Source organism: Amblyomma mixtum, chromosome 8 (assembly GCF_055824585.1).
Source record: "Amblyomma mixtum isolate Tamu chromosome 8, ASM5582458v1, whole genome shotgun sequence".
NCBI classification, from domain to species: Eukaryota; Metazoa; Arthropoda; class Arachnida; order Ixodida; family Ixodidae; genus Amblyomma; species Amblyomma mixtum.
This window is the reverse complement of record NC_143019.1, coordinates 12,423,175-12,444,221: the sequence shown is the minus strand read 5'-3', so window position 1 is coordinate 12,444,221 and position 21,047 is coordinate 12,423,175. Positions and strand designations below refer to the sequence as shown.

General features: G+C 46.6%; 1 protein-coding gene and 1 pseudogene across 1 annotated transcript; one reads left to right on the top strand and one right to left on the bottom strand.

The window, feature by feature from the left end:
- The first annotated feature begins 4,224 nt into the window (after positions 1-4,224).
- On the top strand, positions 4,225-7,527 carry LOC149331367 (iris-like). Its single transcript, XM_089555485.1, has 3 exons — positions 4,225-4,396; positions 5,552-5,926; positions 6,906-7,527. Exons 1-3 carry the CDS (start codon positions 4,361-4,363, stop codon positions 7,503-7,505), a joined length of 1,011 nt encoding a protein of 336 aa, XP_089411611.1. The 5' UTR covers positions 4,225-4,360; the 3' UTR covers positions 7,506-7,527.
- Positions 7,528-8,987: 1,460 nt separating this feature from the next.
- Positions 8,988-9,653, bottom strand: LOC149331366 (ipis-1 pseudogene; annotated as a pseudogene).
- Between the last annotated feature and the right edge of the window lie 11,394 nt (positions 9,654-21,047).

Genomic DNA, 21,047 nt, shown 5'->3' with positions numbered 1-21,047 from the left:
TTGTCCACATTGCACTTGAAACTTTCAATGCAGTAAGCTGCACTGCATAAGTGCACTCTAAATTACTTGATTTCTGCACTGAACTTGGCCCTTGCATTACACTGGACTACTTCATACTGTTTACATCTACACTGTACTAAACCGTGTCCTGCGCACTGCCGACATACAGTGCTAATTGACACCAAACTAAACCATGTGACAATGCCCTTGTACCCCACTAAAATAGACTTCGCTACTTGGGGACTGATAGCCACTAGTGGCAGTTGTCATGAGCCACTATTGACAAAAACCATTAGAGAATCGAATGCTCTGCATTAGAGCAAGGTATCTACGTTACTTCAGGTTTACACAGCACACGACATCGCCACGGCAGGAGACGAGACACGATTTGTTCATTTGAGTATTGCACTGAACTACGCACAATGCATCTCTCTCTCGTGGAATGGGGTGGCAAACAATTCTGGAGCTTGTATTTACCTGTTTGTATTTACCGGCAGAAGCATGTCGCCTTATATCATCTCATCTTTCCTTGTCTAGTGCGCCGCATCTATTGCACCTTATTCATATGCCTATGCAATCTATGCCTTTCCGTAACACCTGGGGCAATTCACTCTCTCAGGATTGAGTTTAGGATAAAAAGACGAAGATATGTTAATGTTTAATGTGATGTTATTCGTGGCCGGTTCATTTCATGCAATCGCATTGTTGTTTTGAAAAACTGGAAACATTGAAGTATGCTTCCATAAATTTGTTCTTATGATTGCTATTCAAACCTCAACTCCGTGTTCTGAACAAGAACATACATGAACAAACTTTGTAATCACTTCAGGCACGAGTGCAGTGCAAGAACCACATACACATTAGAATGCACACGAACACGATATGTGGAAACCTAGTGTGTGTAGGTCTTCCTAATGTGAAAGCAGTCCTTGCGCTGCAGTTGTGTCTGAAGTATCGGACAAGCTTAACCGAAAGCTCATTTGAAAGAAACTTTTAAGTTGAATTTTGCAGAACAAAACGGCATGCGCCTGCTTCTTTAAAGTTCCTACGGTTCTACTAAGCCAAGCACCTCCCGGTTATCTGCCCTAATACACGCTGCGCCAACACTATTCCATTTGTGAAAGCAGGGTAACTTTGTACCGAAGCGATGTGATTACTATATTGGAACGTTCCTTATGCACTGAACGACAGCGCACGAATGAATTGTGATGGAGTGCATTGCTCAAGTAATTAGCTGCAATTAGCAAAGCTCGCACAGTACAACTTAAAACTCTAAGTAAGCGCCACGTCCTCAACACGCCATTAAGCAACTTAACTTTGGCATTTGATACTGCTAGGAAACGCATCAATATTGAGGGGTCCTTTTTCGCTCGCGTGCGGTCCTGTAGCAGTCCGAATTCTGGTGGACACCTCTGAAGACGGCGGCTGCTTCGCCCTTCGCCTGCGGGGGGGGGGACGGCTTCTGTGGCTTTCGCGTGATCTTCTTCCAGACGGCTCGGGCTGCTCTGACGGCTCCCAGGGGGTGAGGGCGACACGGACATCACCCAGCACCTCCACCAGATGTCACGTAGTGGTGACTGCAGTCCGGCGAACAGGAAAACGACGAGGATGTCTTCGAAACGGAAGTACTTGTATTTGGGCGTGTTGGTTCATAACTTTTCAGGAGGACACAGGGGCGCAATAAAAGACACGGACATAGAATTAGACAGGGACGAGCGCTTCGAAACGGAACTCTTTATTTGGACTGACTTGCGCCCGCAAAGAACTGAATCACTCGGCGGTGGCGTAGCACCAAGCGTGCTCGGTGGTCGTCGAACAGAATGCCCGCCGCTGTCGGCCGTGCTTTTTTTAAAGCTGATAGCGAACATTCGAGGTAAAGCTTAGGAAGTTACTAGAACCTTCTGGTGCAAACTAGAATCGGCTCCGTCCGGATGTGATCAATCGAGATAAATCTAGGCGGGTCTTGCGTCACAAACAGGTTGAATGACCGAGGACTAGGAGCTGGATGATGATGACGATGTCCTCAGGCTTAATGGCACATAGAAGATAGATGCGGTCGACAGCGTTCGATTCTTTCTTCTGCTGCTTCTGCTGGTGTCAACGCGAGAACGGGAGCTTGCGTTGCCAACCCAGAATGCATCATCCTGACAGATTCTCAGGCAGCGAGCCGCAACCTCATGCAAGGTAAAATAGGCCCAATCGGCCTCTATCATCTGCGCAACTAAAATGAATTATTGAGCTCCTGTGATCTGGACCCCGAGTTACCAGGCGATCAGTGGCAATGAAGCAGCTCGCCAACACGCTCGCTACCTTCTCCTCCGAGCACCCCTTTCTTAGATCACACCTACGTTATTCGTGTGCTTCGTGCAGTGTTCTTCAAGATAGTGATACAATACTACCTGAGTTTAAAATCAAGGTGCAGCTTTAAACAAATTCTAATATAAACCTTCAGAGATGCAACCCCGACAATGTCCAGAAGTATGCCAGTACTTGCACATTATGTTCTATCGGCGCAGCCGCCACGAACGCCACGCCGGAGCACGTTAGGGCACGCCGGGACGGCGGCCTGAAGAAAGAGACACGGACGCAGACGCTGACCGATGTTGAGACAGCCCGGTTTATTAAGAGCGCGGCGCTTTTAATAGACTCAGCGCTCAGCGCCGCTAATACAGCGCCCCCTGAGGCAAGCAATCTGTGGTCTTGAAACCGAAACCACGGTATAACACATTAGTGAAGCGTCCCGTCCTAGACGAATCACAAGTGGTAGATGTTTAATATTTGTAACCAAGCCTTGCCCGTCTGAGTAAGTGCTGGTGTTGCACTAGGTATGTATTGGAAAATATCTACATATGATTGAAGGGTACTGCTTTCTTACCGCAGTAATGTTAGCGAATACAATATATAGTTTCAAACTACAGGGTGGATCAAATGTTCAACAATTTATTTATTTATTTATTTATCATCATACCCACAGCGCCATTGGCTGGCATTACAGTGGGGGGGGGGGGGGGGGGGGGGTAGAAGAAAAAGTACACAAATGCCACCGCGTGCAGGTGGTTACAAAAAAAAAGATAATACCAGAATCGGGACATGCAGCTAACCATAAAAGCTGCAGAACAGCGCGACAATTCGCTGCTTGTCCCCGGAGGGCCACTATCTCCGACGACATCGTCTCCTTTTGGTACCCCGGAGGCGCTTGAGCAAGAGACTGTATAGCGCCAGGAATTTTCGGGTGTCGGGAGCCAAGGCTCATCATGGGTACGAAAGCGACAGCCTGACTGTCAGCTTTATTCGCGCGCCAACAAGCACTGAACTGGTCAAGCACACCCCGCAAGAGTTTCAGGGGCACCGGCAGGAGGAGAAAGAAGTGGGAGGTCCGTGGGAGGTCCGGGAAAAACGGGAAAAGCCGCAGGCGCCAGCGCTGAGGGGAGGGTGAGAAAGACGCTCCGGCCTGAAAAGAAGGTACGCTCGAATGAACAGGAAAAAACAATTTCTGAAGGACGTGTACATTCACAAAGGGTCTTTCACGTATGACCTCACCTTTAATCGCATTATTACAGAAGACGGCTCGAAATTACTTTCAACCACCTGTGTTTACAATCGGACGCCAAAGCCCGAGCATGTAAAAATTTTTTTGTCCATTGCGCATCAATAGAAATTTCTGCGTGGCGCCTGGATCACACCTGGTAAACTCTATCTTAGTATAGGTCGTAGTTTCGTGTGGCAGTCGCACGCGGCTGCTAGTGGCCGAATATCCGATGCACGCGGGTGCCATCCAAGCGGTAGTGTTAATGCAACACGCGAAGAAAGCTTGCTTACGATGCAGGAGTTCCTCTGCTGCATGCACCGCAATCATGGCGGTCGGCGGCATCGCGCAGCAGCGCCGTGACGCGGCTGTGCGCAGCGTATGCCCATCCTGGACTGACGTATTCACTGTCTGTGAATACGCACCATCTCGAGGCGCGGCGCACGAGCACGTGCTAGCAACACGCGCGTGTCAGAACTGAGAAGAAGAGAAAGTCGAGCGCCGGTGGTGTCGCCATTCTTGTTCGCTCACCTCTGAAAAATGCATCATTTTCTGCAACAGCTCAGCTCGCTCGTATCTCGGCCGAACCAGAATCCGCCGGCCGGTGACCGTCCACCCGCTCCTCCCGACTACTCCCAGCTGGCGACCGGGACCACTGGTGCAGCCGACGTGCTCTCCAACACGCTGGGCCACTCCATCATCCGCTTCGCCGTGGACCTCTACAAGCAGCTGGCACCAGCCTGCAGCGTCAGCCAGGGCACCAGCACCGGAACCAGCGGTGATGCTCGGGACAACCTGGTGTTTTCGCCGTTTGCTGTCGCCGCTGCTCTATCCATGACCTTGGCCGGCGCCCGCAGCGATACGGCTAAGGTACGCTCTTGACGCCGCGTATTAAGGCGGAAGCCTTTAACACCTCATCGTTGTAGACAGAAGGCTGTCAGCGGAGGTATCCCGCTTTTCGGTTGGTCGAAATGGTTATGACGTCAGAGTGCGCGGATTCGAAGTAATGAGGTCACCCACGGATGCCTGCCGCCCCCTTTTGGAGCAGACAAATAATAAAATAGTTGTCGTCTGCTCCGACAGGGGGCGTAAGACGTCCATGGGTGCCCACATTACATACCTCCTTACTGAGAACAGAGCCATTGATACAACCGAACACATCGATGCAGAGAGAGAGTCGTGCTAAAGAAGCAGTCAAAGTCGGCAGTCAAAGTGAGTAGTTTTAATATGTAGTCAAAGTGTGTAGTCAAATAAAGCACTAGTACAGCACAAGCAGTCTTGCAGTCAGTGCCAAACAGTGCGCCAGGAAAGGCTTCCGCCTTGCAGCACTTTGAAGAGCCGAAGTGCCCCCGACTTTCTAGTGCTACCAAGCTCTCTAAAGTGATATTGCTGGTTTAGCTGGTTCGAGATGTTTTGTTAAAAGCAGTACAGACAAGGCTTAGGACAATGCTTGAAGTTTCTGCCCCGTCGAAGTGGCGCGGTGGTTAGGCGCTCGGCTGCTGACACTGAGGACGCGGTTTCGATCCCGGCCGCGGGGGCCGCGTTTCGATGGAGGCGAAACGCAAAGCTGCCGTGCACTGTGCGACGTCTATGCGGGTTAAAGGGATCATGAAATTATTTTCGTGGTCATTTTGTTGCGACGTGGTCATTGTGACTATTAGAGTCAAATTAAAAGCTCTACGCGGACTCAGTAACTTATAAATAATTTTTGAAAACAGCTGCTCGCAACCGAAACCTCACCGCGAGTTCGTTAGCCCTGCGCAAGTCCTTAGCCCTCCACTACGGCGTCCCTCATAACATGAGCCGCTTTGGGCTTTAAGCCCCATAAACCAAACTTAAACCATCGTATGAAATGTCTAATATCGTTTAGGATGAAGGTGTCGTCTCAGACAATAATTAAAAATTCATTTATTTTATTTGTTTTAATGGAACGTTTAGAAATGAGCAGGTAACAATTTTTTGCGGGATTTCTCATAGAGCGTCCAGGGAGTAACCGTGCCCTCAACCTGAAACCGCACCGCGCAGGAGCTGGCGTCGGCGCTGCACATTGGCGAAGCCAGCCAGATCCACGACCAGTTCACAGCCGAGCTGGCGCACATCGCGAGCCGGGAGCTGCGGGTCACCTTCGGGCTGAGCAACCGGCTGTACAGCGACCAGCGGTTTTCGGTCAACGAGGGCTACCTGTCCTTCCTGCGCGGCACCTACGGCGAAGGCACCGTACGCGCCGTCGACTTTGCCGGCGGACACGAGGCGGTACGCGCCGAGGCCAACAAGGCCGTAGCTCGCGAGACGGCCGACAGGGTGCGCGACTTGCTGGAACAGGGCAGCGTGGACCCCGCCACGGTTCTGGTGCTCGTGAGCGCCGCCTACTTCCTTGGATCGTGGGAGTCGCGCTTCCAGGTGTGGACCCTCGCTCTTGTGAATACCGCTTACAGGCCACACGAGGGCGCCCTGTGCTAAGATCACGTACGTCACATGGCCATGCATACAGAATGTTTAATTTAAAACTCTAAGGAATTTTCTCAAATAGACTTTTTGAGATAGAAGAGCACTGTTTCGGCACAACATTGTCAGCGGTTAAGGCGCAATACAGCCTAGACGTACTAACTAGCATGCTGGTTAATTTCTTAACTAGTCTTCTTTATTGAGAGGCTTGTGGTCCAGCCTAAGTGATAGTTATGTGAGGGCAGGACATGTAATGGGAAGGCGAGATAATTGATGGTCCTTGAAGGGGTCTCTGCAATGATTTCGATGGGCACATTTTAGTAACAGAGATCGGTAGATGTGGTCTTTGTGGGTATTCCAGACAAATTAGAACGCTCTGCGTGGAACCTATAATTTAGAATTTAAAAAAATAACTGCTCGCAACCGATTAGGGCGACACCTCACCATGCGGCGTTCCCTGCAATGATGACGTCAGTGGTCAGAAGGACCAGCCTTCAAGCGCACCCCGTCTGCCCACGGACGTCATCAGGGTAGGAGACGCGGCGGTGAGGTGTCGCTCTAATCGGTTGCGAGGTACTGCGAGCAGAGATTTTTCTTTCTAAATTATAGGGTCCCCGCAGAGCTTTCAAACACGACTGGAATACCAAAAAAGATCACCTCTATAGATCTGTCGCTCTAGAATATGCCAATCGAAATAATTTCAGGGTCAGTCGATTCCAACAAAAGGCAAGCGTAGCAGGGGGCGGCAGAAAGTTAGCTGGGCGGATGAGTTAATAAGGTTGGTGGGCTAAGGGTGGCGCAACAGGCACAGGTCAGGGGGGTTACTATGAGAGGGGAGAGGCCTTTCCCTGCTGTGGGCGTAGTTAGGCTGATGATGATGACGGGGATGAATGTGGCACAGACAAGTAAGCCCGTTCTCATGACGCTCGCGCAGCCGGCGTTCACGGGACCCGACGAGTTCCATGTGGACGGCCAGACGGTGGTCCTCGTGGACATGATGACCCAGATGCGGACCTTCCGCACGGCCCACAGCGCCGAGCTGCAGGCCACGGCCCTCGAATTGCCGCACGAGGGTGGAAACACCTCCATGGTCGTGCTCTTGCCTGACGAGATGGGCGGGCTGCCGCTGCTGGAGAACAGTCTGACCGCCAGGAGGCTCTCGGACCTGCTGCACAGCATGCGCGAGAAGCCCAACGTCATGCTCAAGCTGCCCAAGTTCGTCGTGCAACAACGTTTCCGACTGCGCAACGCCCTCAATGCATTGGGCATCCGCCAATTGTTCACGCCGCGGGCGAACCTATCAGGAATCTTCGAGACCGGTAGCCCTGCCCTGGCGGAGCTCTTTCACGGCGCCTTCCAGGAGGTCAACGAGGGAGGCGCAGAGCCCGCTGTGTCCTTAGCTGATGAAGTGGCTGGCGGTGGCCCCGGGACAGGGGACATCACGCACTTTGTCGTGAACCGACCCTTCATATTCCTCGTCGCGCGCTGCCGGTCGAACGTCGTCTTCCTGATGGGCTCCGTGCGAAGACCCTGAGCGTGCCCGCTTCCTCGTTCAGTCGCTTGAACTCCGCTTGGTGCACGTGTATAAAAACGGTATACAGAGACACCGAATACGCCAACGATTTTTTCGCCATTTAATAAACCGAAATGCTACTAGTGCAAAAAAAAATTACATGGTTTAACTTTATTAATCACGGAATATTGTGGAGAATAGCACTTCGTTTTCACATTGTTATGCTTTTTGTGTCCCAACGATTAAACATTGGTCTCACAGTTTCCGAGTCATATTGATCCCAAAGTATCGCGCACACAGCACTAAAACCCGAGTGGGCTTTCCACAAACTCGCGGGTGAATATTTTCCTGGCTGTAGCATTTTGAGCCAGATGTATCAATTTTCGCTTTCAGTAAGCCGCCATCGCACCGAATCGCAACTGCAGTTCATCATGAGTTTCTTGCTGACGTCTTCTCTGCACATACTGCCTGCGTGTCTCCTAGCGTCCGTTGATTCCCGCTGCTGCTCTAGTATTTCCCGTAGCCCCGTCGTCCACACGACGATACTTTTTCGACAGACAACCCAGACTGCCCCGGCTTAGCCTCCGGGCTGGAATGCGAAGCGAGGAGAGATTCTTCTGTTTTGGGATATACCAGGGGCTCCCATCTAATCACAGCGCGGCAGCTGATGCGGTGCAGCCTGTGACATCACCTATGGGGTGAGCGCTCTGATTGGCAGCGCCGCATGTGACGTCATGTATGGCGTGCGCCTCTGATTGGCTCCTCCGTGCCGCAGCTGTGCTCCTTCCCTCTCCTGTGGGCGCGCGCAAAGGTGCAAGGGACGTAGACGTATGCCCGAAATCTGTAATGTGCAGCTAGTAGTGCTATTGCCCTAAAAATTGTCTGTGGGCATGGGTCTGGTGGTGGAAATGGCACTTGCCATTACAGCGAAAGCCAGTTTGCCATTGGAACCACTGTACGTATACATCTCTAATTACCATGCACGATGTGAGTCAACTTATTATGGTCACAGGATCATTTCGGTCCGGCATTGATCATTCGATAATGCTTAGTGATATGGGTCACCGATTTCGTAAGTACAATAAAATGCGGTTTATGATGTGCACCCTCCGTCAAAGGTATATGGTAAAGAGTTTGCTTGTGAGGCCTGCTGCATGCCTCGTTATGCATCCTCAGCGACCACGACTTCACATCCTCAATCCTCCCAAGCTTTGGACTAATAGATGTGCAAGAGAGCCCCGCTAAACAGCTTACAAGAAAACCCTTTGGCCTGAACACTTTTGACAGGGGCTGTACATTACAGGAATTTAGTAGGAGAAAAATACTGTCGCCGTGTACGACGAAGTGTATTTTAGTATTTTCTGTAGTAACTGCATGTAGCTACGGTTCTACGTCACCGACAAAAAAATGCAAAGCGCAAAAATCATGTACGGCGCACTGAGCCCATAAACAAGACCACGTCGGATTCGCTCTTCAGAATAAACAGCATGAACGTGTGGTCAATCAGGAGCTCCGTCGTCTGCGCAGCTTCTGGTCCTTTAGGTGCGCTCGCCTCTCCAGCCGTCGCTGGGGCGGGCTCCGTTCCCCCTCCAGCATTTCGACCTCCACATTGGTCGTGGAGTTCACGTTAAACTCGCGGCGCGACGTCGAACTCGCAGGAAAGGGCAACTCTCAAAGGCCCCTGAAGTAGATTGCGCTGACCAAAATCATACCGGTCGAAGCGGTGACGCTTCCAGGGGCGAGGATATCTGCAATCTTGGACTCGGTCGTGACCCTGACCCAGTCGCTGATCTCTGCGCGAACGCTTTCGCCCTACTCAAACTCAACGGACAGGACGGTAGAGTCATACGACGAATTTAGGAACGTCACAATCTTCCACGACTGGGAACTTCGGTTGGCCGGGTGGAACAGGAGCTTGTGGGAATGACTCGACAGCTTTTGCAGAAACGCCGCGAAGTTCTCATGTGCCTTGTCGCCCTTGGCGCGAAGCACACTTGAGAGTTCTTCGGCTGTTTTGCCACGTTCTCCAGCCAGCTTCATGAAAAGGACAGCCGCAATGCTGAACGGCAAAGAGATCACGGTAGCTAGCTTCTCCTTCCTGGAGTGCAGCAGTTCCGGGTGGAGGTCCACGGCTAAGTGCACAATCATGCGACCGAGATACTTCGGCATGGCTAGACGCTGAGATCTGCGCATATGCCATTTGGATATTAAGGTTACAGTGGCTACTACTGGTTCCGGTGCAAACTCCGCTAAATAGAATATTGTTCGTAGAGTGCAGAATGTAAGTTCCGGCACTTTTCACTCGCATAATTCTTAATTCTTAAACTTTGGGATTAACGTCCCAAAGCGACTCAGGGTATCAGGGACACAGTAGTGAAGGGCTCCGCAAATTTCGACCACCTGGGGTTCTTTAATGTCCACTCATATCGCACAGTGCACTTGGCTATAGAACTTTGCCTAAATTAAAATTTGACCACCGCGGCCGGGAATGAACCCGCTTCTTTCAATTCAGCAGCCGAATGCCATAACCACATATCCACCGCGGCATGTTGTGTACTGACGTGTGTAGTGAATATATTCATGGGTATTTGAACTTTTTATCTGCTATTTCTCCAAAAGGCAACTTGAATAGAATGATTGTTCATCTAAAGGAAGTGTATCCGCCACAGACCGCGTCCGAACCTTAGCGGCACACACGCTTAGTGATGCGTTCTGATGTGCTTTGCATTGCCTCTTTTCTACTGCTTGGTTCCTTACCTGTGTGTCATTGTGATGTTTTAGTGAAGAGCTCTGCATTGCCTCTTTTCCAGTGTTTGTTTGCTTAGGTATACTGTGTTATGTATCGTGTTGACATGGCACTCTTTTCCTAAATGTATTGTGCATAGTTCATGTACAGGCAGAAGCAACACGAAAGGGAACACAGGATCGCTTGACCTCCTCGCTATGGCGCCACTAAGAGCATACGCGGAAAGTGGCGCCGGCCGTGCTAGTAGGCGTGCGCCTTTGCCGGCAATTCTCGCTGCTTTTCGGCGACAAGGGGGGAGGTGGTCTTTTATTACCTGACATATTTTTTTTATCTGTATGCAGAATATTGAACCATCATGTACTATGTTGAAGGCAGAAGAGCATATGGTCGGCCAGACACGTGTCCGCATTCAGTCCTCTGTGAAACAAGGTTGCCCACTGTCCCCGCTCCTGTCCCACTATACTTGAAGACACTTCGCATAAGTGTTATAAAAAGCGGAGATGACTGAATGTATTAGGCTATATGCAGATGACTTCGCATTCTTTTTTTGCTACTAAGCCAAGCATCGATGAAGCAAATCTTTTAACTTCAGTTCTGTGTCAGGAGCTCGGATTCATCGTTGTTAAAGTTACGGTCGCTGGTTTGGTACGGGGGGATCTACTCCTGCCGAATATGCTGCTAAGCAATGGACACGTAGGCCAACAAATTACCCTTGCATCCCTTTGAATGCCCATATAGATACTGCACATTAGTTTAAAGATTGAGTGCCAATTCTATACTTTGCGCAGGCTTTTGTCCCCCATTGTCTTTCCATTTTTGGCAGGTCGACAACATGTAAACTACTTATTGCACAAGCTTTTATATCCAGCGTTTGCAGAGTTTCCGACACGTTTTGGTGGGATTCATCCATTGAATCTATGAGTCGTGCTAACCTCTTCCGGCCTGTAAATGCTGGAAGCCTTAGTTTAGATCACCTGTATATGCGACAGATAATTTCATGTGTAGTGTTTTTCTGGGACACTACACATCGAGTAGTACCCGCTTTCTTGTAAGTCAATTTAGTCCAGGTTTTATCGAGCCTAACTGAGACTTTTAATATTTCTGATCGTCTGTGTTTTTGGGACTTAAAGTATGAGGTGTATTTAGCTGTTCGTTTCCTGCTTGTTCGCTTCTCCCTTGAGTTCCTATTTTCAGTGTCGAGTAAACGGTTGTAGAAGGGCTTAATTTGTTTGCTCTTCCCTCCGCCTATGGACCGTTTTGTGCATTTTGGTTTACCTAGACACTATGTACTCAAAAACGTACAGTCTTTGCCAAAAGTAACCAGGCTGCATGTTTTGCTTCTCATTTGTGTAGCAGAGCCTTTGCGGCTTTCCTTAAGATCGAAAAGTTCTTTGAAGGTGAGGACAGGGGTTCTCCTTACCATATAGAGATTTAGAGCTTGAGGGCTGGTATAATAGTATAAATATAGGACTGAGAAGCAAAATCATGCAGCCTGGTTACTTTTGGCAAAGACTGAATGTAAAAAGCCTGTCTGGTCATGTACAACGACCTTTTTTTTATTATTCACTATACCGAGACAAAAGCGAGGCATCTCTCACTATCTGAATTGTTACTCACTCTCAACTATGTTGAGTTTGATTCTTCTCATTACCTTCAACTAATTGGAACAAGTTTGAGCGCACCCTTCGCAAAGACTGCAAAATATATATTTTTTGGGTTACTGGAGTCTAAGCTTATAATTTTGTTTTAGAAAAACAGCTCATATACCGTCGTTATGTGGACATTTTTATGATATTAAAACACGGGTCTGATAGTCTTAAAACTTTCTTCTCGCACATTAATTCCTTCTACTCTAACATTAGACATACCTTTCACTACACTAAAAGGCTGGTCAATTTTCTCTACACTACCGTCCGTTTAGAAAATAGCCAGCTGTAAACCACGCTTCACAGGAAGCCTACAGAGTGACAGCAATACTTATATTTCACTAACCATCATGCAAGGCACTGTAAGCAGGGAATATTTTAAGGACAGACAACGGGCATTAGAAGAATGTGTACCGACGACAACGGCTGTATACGCCTCATTTGATCTCTTGAAGCCACCAAACCGTATGAAATATCATTTAATTACCTGCGAGTTCTTTGAACAGCGCAACTGGACTAGCCACACTGGATAAAGTTCTAGCGTTAAACGTTGCCAGGTTCCGTTTCCAGTGGAGGCCCGTCCGGAGTCAGAGAGTCCTAGCACCCTCAGCTGCGTCCCAGCTCTGACCACCGCATCGCCAACGTGGCCAAATCCTCTTCTGGTGAGGGAGTGCGCTGTCGGTTCAGGTCACAGAGATCAGGCCTCGCCACAGGTGTGGCTATGCGACACCATCCACAGGCAGAATTTTCTTATATGGTGAACTGTAAGTGATAACCTCACAGCTTTGATTATGGAGTGCGCTATAGAAGTAGGCAATAGGATATCTAGAGCAGGCACCGGCAGGCTATGTCAAGAGATGAAACATTAGATTAAGATATGCCAAAGCAATGACATCTTCTAACCCCACAGACAGATTAGAACTGGCAGAGCTATAAAAGCTAATAAATTACAGCAAGGTAACCGAGAAAAGGAAGTTTAACATGAAGAGAATCGAGCACGCTATAACAGAGATAGCAAAAAAGCGGTGAAGACAACCACCAGGCGTAGAAAAAATCATGTGTGCGTTACGAAAAAAAAGCGCAGTGCCATATAGATAACATGGTTAAAATAACTTAACAGTTTTACATAAATCTATACAATTGCCGATCTAATCAGAATGTCAACGACAAATGCAGTAGAGAATATCAATAGGACATCTCGCTATTAACAAAAGAGAAAGCAAAGAAAGCCATATGAGCAGTTGAAAGGGAGAACGGAGGTTTTGCTAGAAAAATTGGCCGCCGTGTATACACAATGCCTTAGGATCTCGAGCGTAACGGACGCTTGGAAGAATGCTTGCATCACCTTCACCCAAAAGAAGAGGAACGTCAAGGAGTCGAAACAATAAAGACCTCAATAAGCTTATGGTCCAATGCCAACTTTCTATGGTAATCAGTAATAGATTCAGCCCAGCATGGCACTTCAATCAACGAAATGGTCAGGCATTATTTCCGTAAAGGCTACTTCACAGTACGCCATATTCATACTAACAATCAGGTGACAGAAAAATGCGCGGAATATAACCAACCCCTAATATACATATTGTTCACAGACTACTGGAAAGCACTTGACCCAGTCAAAACCCCAGTAGTCATGCAAGATTACGAAAACAGTGTGACATGAGCCTGATGTAAAAGTACTGGAAGATATATATATATATATATATAACGTCTCCTCAAACACCGCTGTCATCCATAAAGACAGCCATTAAATTCCAGTAAGGAACGGTGTCAGGCCGGGAGACACGATGTCACCAGGGCTATTGCGGGTTTACAGCACGTATTCAGCGGCCTATATAAGGAACAACTGGGTTTAAGAATTAATGAAGAGCACCGTAGTAATTTGCGATTCACTGATGACAATATTCTCTGCAGCCACATATGGATGAATGGCAAAGCATAATTAATGACTTCGAAGGACAGAGTTTAACCTGGGCCTAAAAATAATCACAAAATCAAAGTATTGTTGAGTGGTTTTAGAAGGTAACAACAGTTTACAATTAGTAGCAAGCGCTACCAAGAGTAAGAAAGAGGTGTAACGCATTTGGCAGGCTTTCCCTAATCAGCAATAGCAGTTCGCCAAATCCCTCAAGAGAAGAGTATATAGCCGCTACATCTTAACGCTCCATGACGATGGGGAAGAATTGCAGAGACTAACGAGATATGTGCAAATTAAACGGATTAGAAAGTAGTGAGCTATGTAAAGTAAAATGATGGGTGCATGCTAAGGAAGAGGAGGAAGGGGGAAGAATGAGTCAGTGGGTAAAGGTGGGTTAATGACATTCTAGTCGAAACCCAGAAAAAGAAATCCACTTGGGCAGGGCATGTAATGCGAAGGCGAGATAACCGATGGTCCTTAAGGGTAACAGACAGAATTCCAAGAAAGGGGAAGCGTAACACGGGGCTGCAGAGAAGCGAGCAAATTACATTAACAAGCTAGCGTGGGTTCGATAGGCGCAGCTAGCACAGGACAGGGTTAATTTCAGAGCTATCGGAGATACCATTGTTATGGAGTGCGCGTAGTCGAACAAGTTATGATCATTATCACCATTCGCAGGAAAATTTGATAGGAAGACAAAAACGCAGTACCATGATAGTACCTCTGTTTCCGTGATGGAATATGATCATAGGGCCACCGCATTGATCGAGTACACCACCTCAGAATCAAGTAAGTAAAGGGCTGTGGAAAGCCGAGAGGGTAAAGTGAGCACTTGTTAAGGTTAACGCAAAACCTAGAACGCATGCAACGCCTACAGCTCGAAAGCGTTTTGAAAAAAGACTGAAACCTAGATAAGTGGACAGACGAAGAACTTGCTGTGCATACAGGTGGTATGGTGCACGGCCAAGTAGAGGACCACCTTATCTGGCACTTACACCTACAGCCACCTTTACTGCCGGCAGCACCGCTCAGTAAATACCAGCGAGGGTGCAACTCAAACAAAGCTGAGAGGAAGACAGGCCTCCAACATCAAGTCCTAGATTACGGGCTATTTTCATCCAACGAGAACTTTCACAGCCGTGACTGCAAGACAGACACGTGTGAAAACCTAACTGTCGGAGTAAACACCTTAGCGTGGATATTCTGCTAAATAAACTGTACATAGATCAGCAGCATCTTAATGAGCGCCTACCAGGTCTTGAGTGAATACAGCACTGCGAACAAACCCACAGCCATCCTTCAGAGTTCAAGGAGCCGAACGAGTACTTCTATGACCCGACCTACTCGACCGCATTTGCGTTGTTCTCAGTGCATTCTAACAATACCAAGGTGAGCTCTTGCATATCGAACCCTTACAATTTAGGCTAAGATATTATTCGACCGCAGAGGACAACCCATGCACGTTGACTTTTCAAAAAGATAGCACGCCCTATATTTTTTCACTTTTTATTTTGGAGTTATAATACTGCTTTTATCTTAAGGGCGGAACTGTGCTGATAATGTTTTGTATGGGCGGGCGACTTTAATCTACCAACTCATTGTTTGCCTGCTACGGAGGTCTTGACATACTTTCTTTCTTCTAGACTCAAGACCTCATTGTCTACTCGTCCATTCCGCGAGAAGGACGCCCATGAAAAGAGCGCAATCCAGTTATCAATCTTCGAAAGCTTGCACAAAATGACGGCAAGTTAAGCTGCAAAGTTATAATTAAAGAACTCCCTCAAACATTATCTGTGAACTTACACAAAGGTGAGTTGTTAGTCATCATTCTGTTCATTATACTCTGTTGGACTCTTACGGATGACGTGCTTATTTCCAGAGCTTCAAGAGTTTCCTGGTAAGAATCATTTTTTTTTCTGTGGTGCGTGATGAGTATCCACTTCATGCATTCCACTTACCGGTAGGTTCATCAGCACTGTAGCAAATCTTTCAGCACCGGCCGCACATCTCACACCTGACGGAACAGTAGTGGGTCGTCACCGCCACCGCGGTAAGTGTGCCAAAAACATATGAGGACGGTCAGGTCACCTTAACACTCTAATGCGACAGCCTTAGATTCCACGTTTGTCGCTGGTGCAAGCGGCTGCTTCTGTGTAAGCGCCAGCTTCTTTACACCTGTCAGTCCATCAACCGCCATTTTCAGACTGTTATCAGCAGTACAAAGTATACGCTCCGCTCTGAGAGTGCTGACATATGCGTTTATCTCATCTCTCATTTTTTACTTCAATTCTCTTTCTAGGTTGCTGTATAGAAGATAGGGTGCTCATAAGTTGTTGGGCTGGTTTTGCTGAAGTCACACCGTCTTGTGAGCTCTGCTAATCATCAGTTCATCTGCCACCTGTCACAGTTGCGTGCTTGCTCACAAAAGGCCAAGTGCGACAATGTGGCAATCCTCGGCATTGTTCTCTTAACTGCAGCTTTAGGCGTCGTCTATGTTTTCTACCTCTATATATGACAAAACCAATTTGGACCGAAATATCGCATTAGTGAGTACCCTAATCATCGGAAAAGTTTTTCTTATGCCTGTAAACAGCACATCTGATGTCACTTTGCTTGGGGCGACAATACTTAAGTCTGTTTTAGAAGAAATATTGAAATATCCTTGGAGATATGTGAGGCAGTTACTGCGCTGTTCCCTTTTCACAAAAAATCCCAGCAATGCGGTTGTGTTGCGAAACCCGAATCCAGCGTTGTCATATCAACGTTGTTGCGCTGAGAAACCCACGTCACGTGTGGATGTCTGAAATGAAAATAATAAAAGGAAGGCTTTTAAGGAGAAAGGAGAGAAAAACTTCCCTCAATTTCAATCCCAACTTCAACCCACGGCCCTTCTGGTACAGGTCAGGGGCGCTACTGCCTTAGATTACGTAGGCAGGCTGACTTCACAGACGTCACAAAGGGGAAGGGGGTGATAAATGGATGATGTTGGCTTAATTAGAAGCTTAGTAATGTGATAATTAGTGGAGTGAACTTGAGACGAGACAGTTTGTGCGATACCGATTAAACTGGAAGAGTCAAACACAAGAATGTGAGAGGAATTTTTCGGCAATTATCGGAAATATGTGAGTGCAAAAAAGAACATTGACTGTGCGAGAAGGAAAATTGTTGATGAAGCCGTTAGCGCTCTCACCTCATAACCTTGGAGGGCGGAGCATAAGTTCTGAACATTGTAGCGCTGGCAGACGAGGGACAAAGGAAGCACGAGACACACAGTCTGTTCACATGGAGCTCCGGCATTGCCATGTTGTCACCCTACTCGTCTCTAGCCAGTGAATTTTTGGATGTATGCTCAGTATTCTCATTACAGAAAATGTGCACGCAAGCAACAAGACTAACAGCTAATGTTGCCAATACTTTGCACTTAATCCTCACTAGTCGACCCGAAGTAGCTTCACCTATAACTTATCTGCCTGGCCTTAGCGATCACTCTCTTCTGAACTTCTCCATTAAGTTAGCCTGTCCAATATCTAACAAAAAGGTAACAGTGATACGCAATTATAAGCGAGCCAATTTTTAGACAATAAACACTGAACTATCTTCTTTTATTGACATTTTTCTTCATGGCTTTGACAATCGTACTGTTGAAACCAACTGGAAAATGTTTTCGGCCAAAGTAAACCAGCTCACTGAACGGTTCATTCCTCAACGCACCATCGCCAACCACACTAACGCTCCCTGGTATAGCAATCATATCAAGCGCTTATCTAATAAAAAAGAAGCGATTTTATCGCATCGCTCAGTTTTTTCCCACCAGAGAACGTTAGTCTTCGTACTCGGCTGCATTCGAATCATACGTGTAGGCAATAAAAGACGGAAAAAAAAAACACGTTCATTCGCAGATCCTTCCGTCTGTGCTCACAACAAATATCAGAAAATTCTGGCGCGTTATTAATCCCGCGACTGATAAAAATACTGTCCTCATCGACTCTTCTGGTGATTCCATTTCTGCAGACCTTGTTGCTACAATTCTTAGCCATTCATTTGCTGAGAACGTTTCTGTTACATCTGAGGCACACATACCTACAACATATAATCACAACTATGAAACTATGTTGCCAATTTTATTTGGTACTTTTGGTGTCACTAAACTTATCGATAACATCAATCTTCATTCTGCTACAGGTTGTGATCTTATTAATGCTAAGGTTTTGAAAAACACTTCAGCCGATGTTTCCGTTCTGCTAACAAAAATTTACCAACAATCTTATGACCAATCTATCCTACCGAAAGAGTGGAAAATAGGGAAGGTGATTTCAGTGTACAAGTCGGGCAGCAAAACATCTCCCACAACTATCGTTCCACCTCCCTAACTAGTACATGCTGCAAAATGTTCGACATATAATTTTTACAAATCTTGTTAATTTTCTGAAATCAAACGGATTCTTCTCCCAGCAAAACATGGTTTTCAGAAATTTTATTCATGCGAAACTCAACTAATACGTTTTACACATGCATTACACCGTATCCTTGACTAATCATCACTAGCTGACTGTATATTCGTAGATTTTAGCAAAGCTTTCTACAAGGTATGTCACAGACTCCTTTTATTAAAATTAAAAACCCTTAATATTGACCCAAATGTGCTGAAATGAATTGAGTGTTTTCTTATTAATCGCTCACACTTTGTAACCGCCAATGACTTTAATTCCGGTTTTACAGGAGTGCATTCAGGCGTTCCCCAAGGCTCTTTTATTCTTAATCGACATCAATGATCTTCCGTCTCTTGTTAACTCTCATATTCTCCTTTTTGCGGACGATTGCGTTATTTTCAAAGAAATAACCGATACTAACGACAGCTGCCTACTTCAGACTGACCTTACCACTGTAGCTAACTGGTGCAATAATTGGTCAATGCAACTAAACATTAATAAATGCAAAGTCATGCGTGTTTCAAGAAAATCTACTGCCTCGCTTTCGTATTATATTGATAACATGTCTTTAGAGTCTGTAACATCATATAAATACCTTGGCGTTCATATCACTTCTAACCTAAGCTGATCTCTTCATATCGAGCATATAATCAAAAACGCTAATCGCATGCTAGGTTACTTACGTCGCCAGTTTTTCAACGTTCCTTCTTCTGTGAAACTTTTGCTATTAAAAGCACTAATTTGTTCCAAACTCGAGTATGCAAAATCAGTCTGGGACCCTCCTTATGACAGTCATATTACTGCTCTTGAGATGGTTCAGAATAACTCTGCGCGTTTAATCCTCCCTAATTACAATCGCACTGCAAGCATAACTACTACGAAGTCCAGCCTTTCTCTTCCATCGCTGTCGTCGAAAAATGTCTCGTATCGCATTATTTCACAACTTGTACCATCATCCTGTACGGCGCGATCCCCTTATCCCACAGCCATCTTATGTATCCCATCGTACTGACCATAATCATAAAGTCGGAATAGTTTCTTCTAACACCAAATATTTTTCTCAGACATTTTTGCTGCGTACTTCGCATGACTGGTATCACCTTTTCATAGATATTTCTGAAATAAATAATTATCACATGTTCCGCGAAGCTATAGCTAGCATTGTATACTCAGGTGTTATTTAATTTCGTATCTTTGCTGTATTTTCTCTTCTTATTCTTGTGTTTTGCCACTCCCCTTCTTAAATCCTTTGGCCGTGAGCGGTACAATAAATAAATAAATAAATAAATATTAGGGTCGCTGAACGGCATGGATCAACACAGAACGAAGAAAAAGAGCCAGTTGTACTGGAGATAAACCTGAGCAGGGTGTGTTGCTAGGAAAGTTTGCTTGACATTCTGAACAATGTAGTGCCGGCAGATGAGTGCCGAAGGAAGGACGAGGCACACAGCATAAGCATAAGTGTTCCCCAATTTTTTTCTCTCCGGAAAAATTTAGTTTTATTACTAAAACATTTCACGTTATTTGACAGCCCAAAACACAATACTCATATCTATGAGCGCTGAAGTGCAGACAGCTCTATTTTAACTTCGGCAATATATGTTGCAAGAAGAGCACTCTTCTTTTCAGACATCGCCCCTTTTGAGCGGCATTCTGTGCACGACGCGCGAACTTCTACTCCTGTCGCGATTGCCTTCTGAAGACTCTTCCGAATCGGCACGACATCAAAGCACGAGGGCTTCATCAGATACGGAGTGAGAACTTCTATTTCATTCATAAAAAGGTGCGTGCATCAAGGCTATGACATCATCGCCTTTCCAATCGTGTATTACTACTATTGTGAGCGCTTAACCAATCCATGCTGAGCCATTGTAATACTAATTACGGTCAAAGTTGGATACCACTTTATCACGCCTGGGCACAAAAACTTTCCACTTTAAATTCTGATTTTTTGATCCCAAAGTGTTGTTGTTTATAAGAAAATAATACGCACATCTAACCAGGAGTACGACGTCGTAATGTCCATTTCTCCTGTAGAGGTTTTTTCTTCACTGGGAGGACAAAAGCTAGGGGGGCGGGGGGGGGGGGGGGGGGGGGGAATGTGAGAATGTAGAATTGCCATAAACATATATATTAGCAAAATAGGGTCTCACTGTTTTCGACCGAAATAAAAGCCATTGAGATCTCATGGCAGAACTGTAGACAGGTGATCGGCGACTACTAGCGCTTTTTATTAGTAAACCAGAATTTAACTGCTACCCTAGCCTCTTTTTTGCATACTTTGGGCTCGGCAGATTTTGCATGAACTGGTAAGCTATGCCGATTACGACCTGTCTTCTTTCTTCCAGGTTGACCGCATAAAAACAACAATATTCGTCACCATGACCCAAGCACCAGAGAAAATATGTACAACCTTTCATGCAGTGCGAATTATGTTACTCCTAGCTTTTGTATCCGCTAGCACGCGACCATTTTTGGAGGGACGATGCGTTGAGCGGCCGCTGGAGCAGTGCCAGTCGGGCGAGCTTGCTAGACTGGCATCGTCTCTTCTTGAAAGCAGGGTCCGCAAAAATGATGCCGTGGCCTTCCTCACATGTGGTAAGCACAGGGAGCACTTTGACGATTTCCTAATGCGCGCATATCAAGGAAAGGCGACGTCTTGGAAAAGCAGTAACAAAGGATTCTTAAATGCTCTCTCCTCGAACTTAATGTTCAACGTTCGAACTGTAGTTGTAGTCGCCGGCATGTTCGAGGACAAGGTTTTCTGCGTTCGCAAATTTTTAGCCAGGTATGACATGCCACATTTTGCAGAATGGGTCGTAT

Excerpts from the sequence above, each read along its gene's own strand:
- LOC149331367 (XM_089555485.1), top strand. The coding sequence starts at position 4,361 with ATGACCTTGGCCGGCGCCCGCAGCGATACGGCTAAG. Across the intron at positions 4,397-5,551 it reads CCCGCAGCGATACGGCTAAG|GAGCTGGCGTCGGCGCTGCA; the intron begins GTACGCTCTTGA and ends CGCACCGCGCAG. Across the intron at positions 5,927-6,905 it reads CGTGGGAGTCGCGCTTCCAG|CCGGCGTTCACGGGACCCGA; the intron begins GTGTGGACCCTC and ends ACGCTCGCGCAG.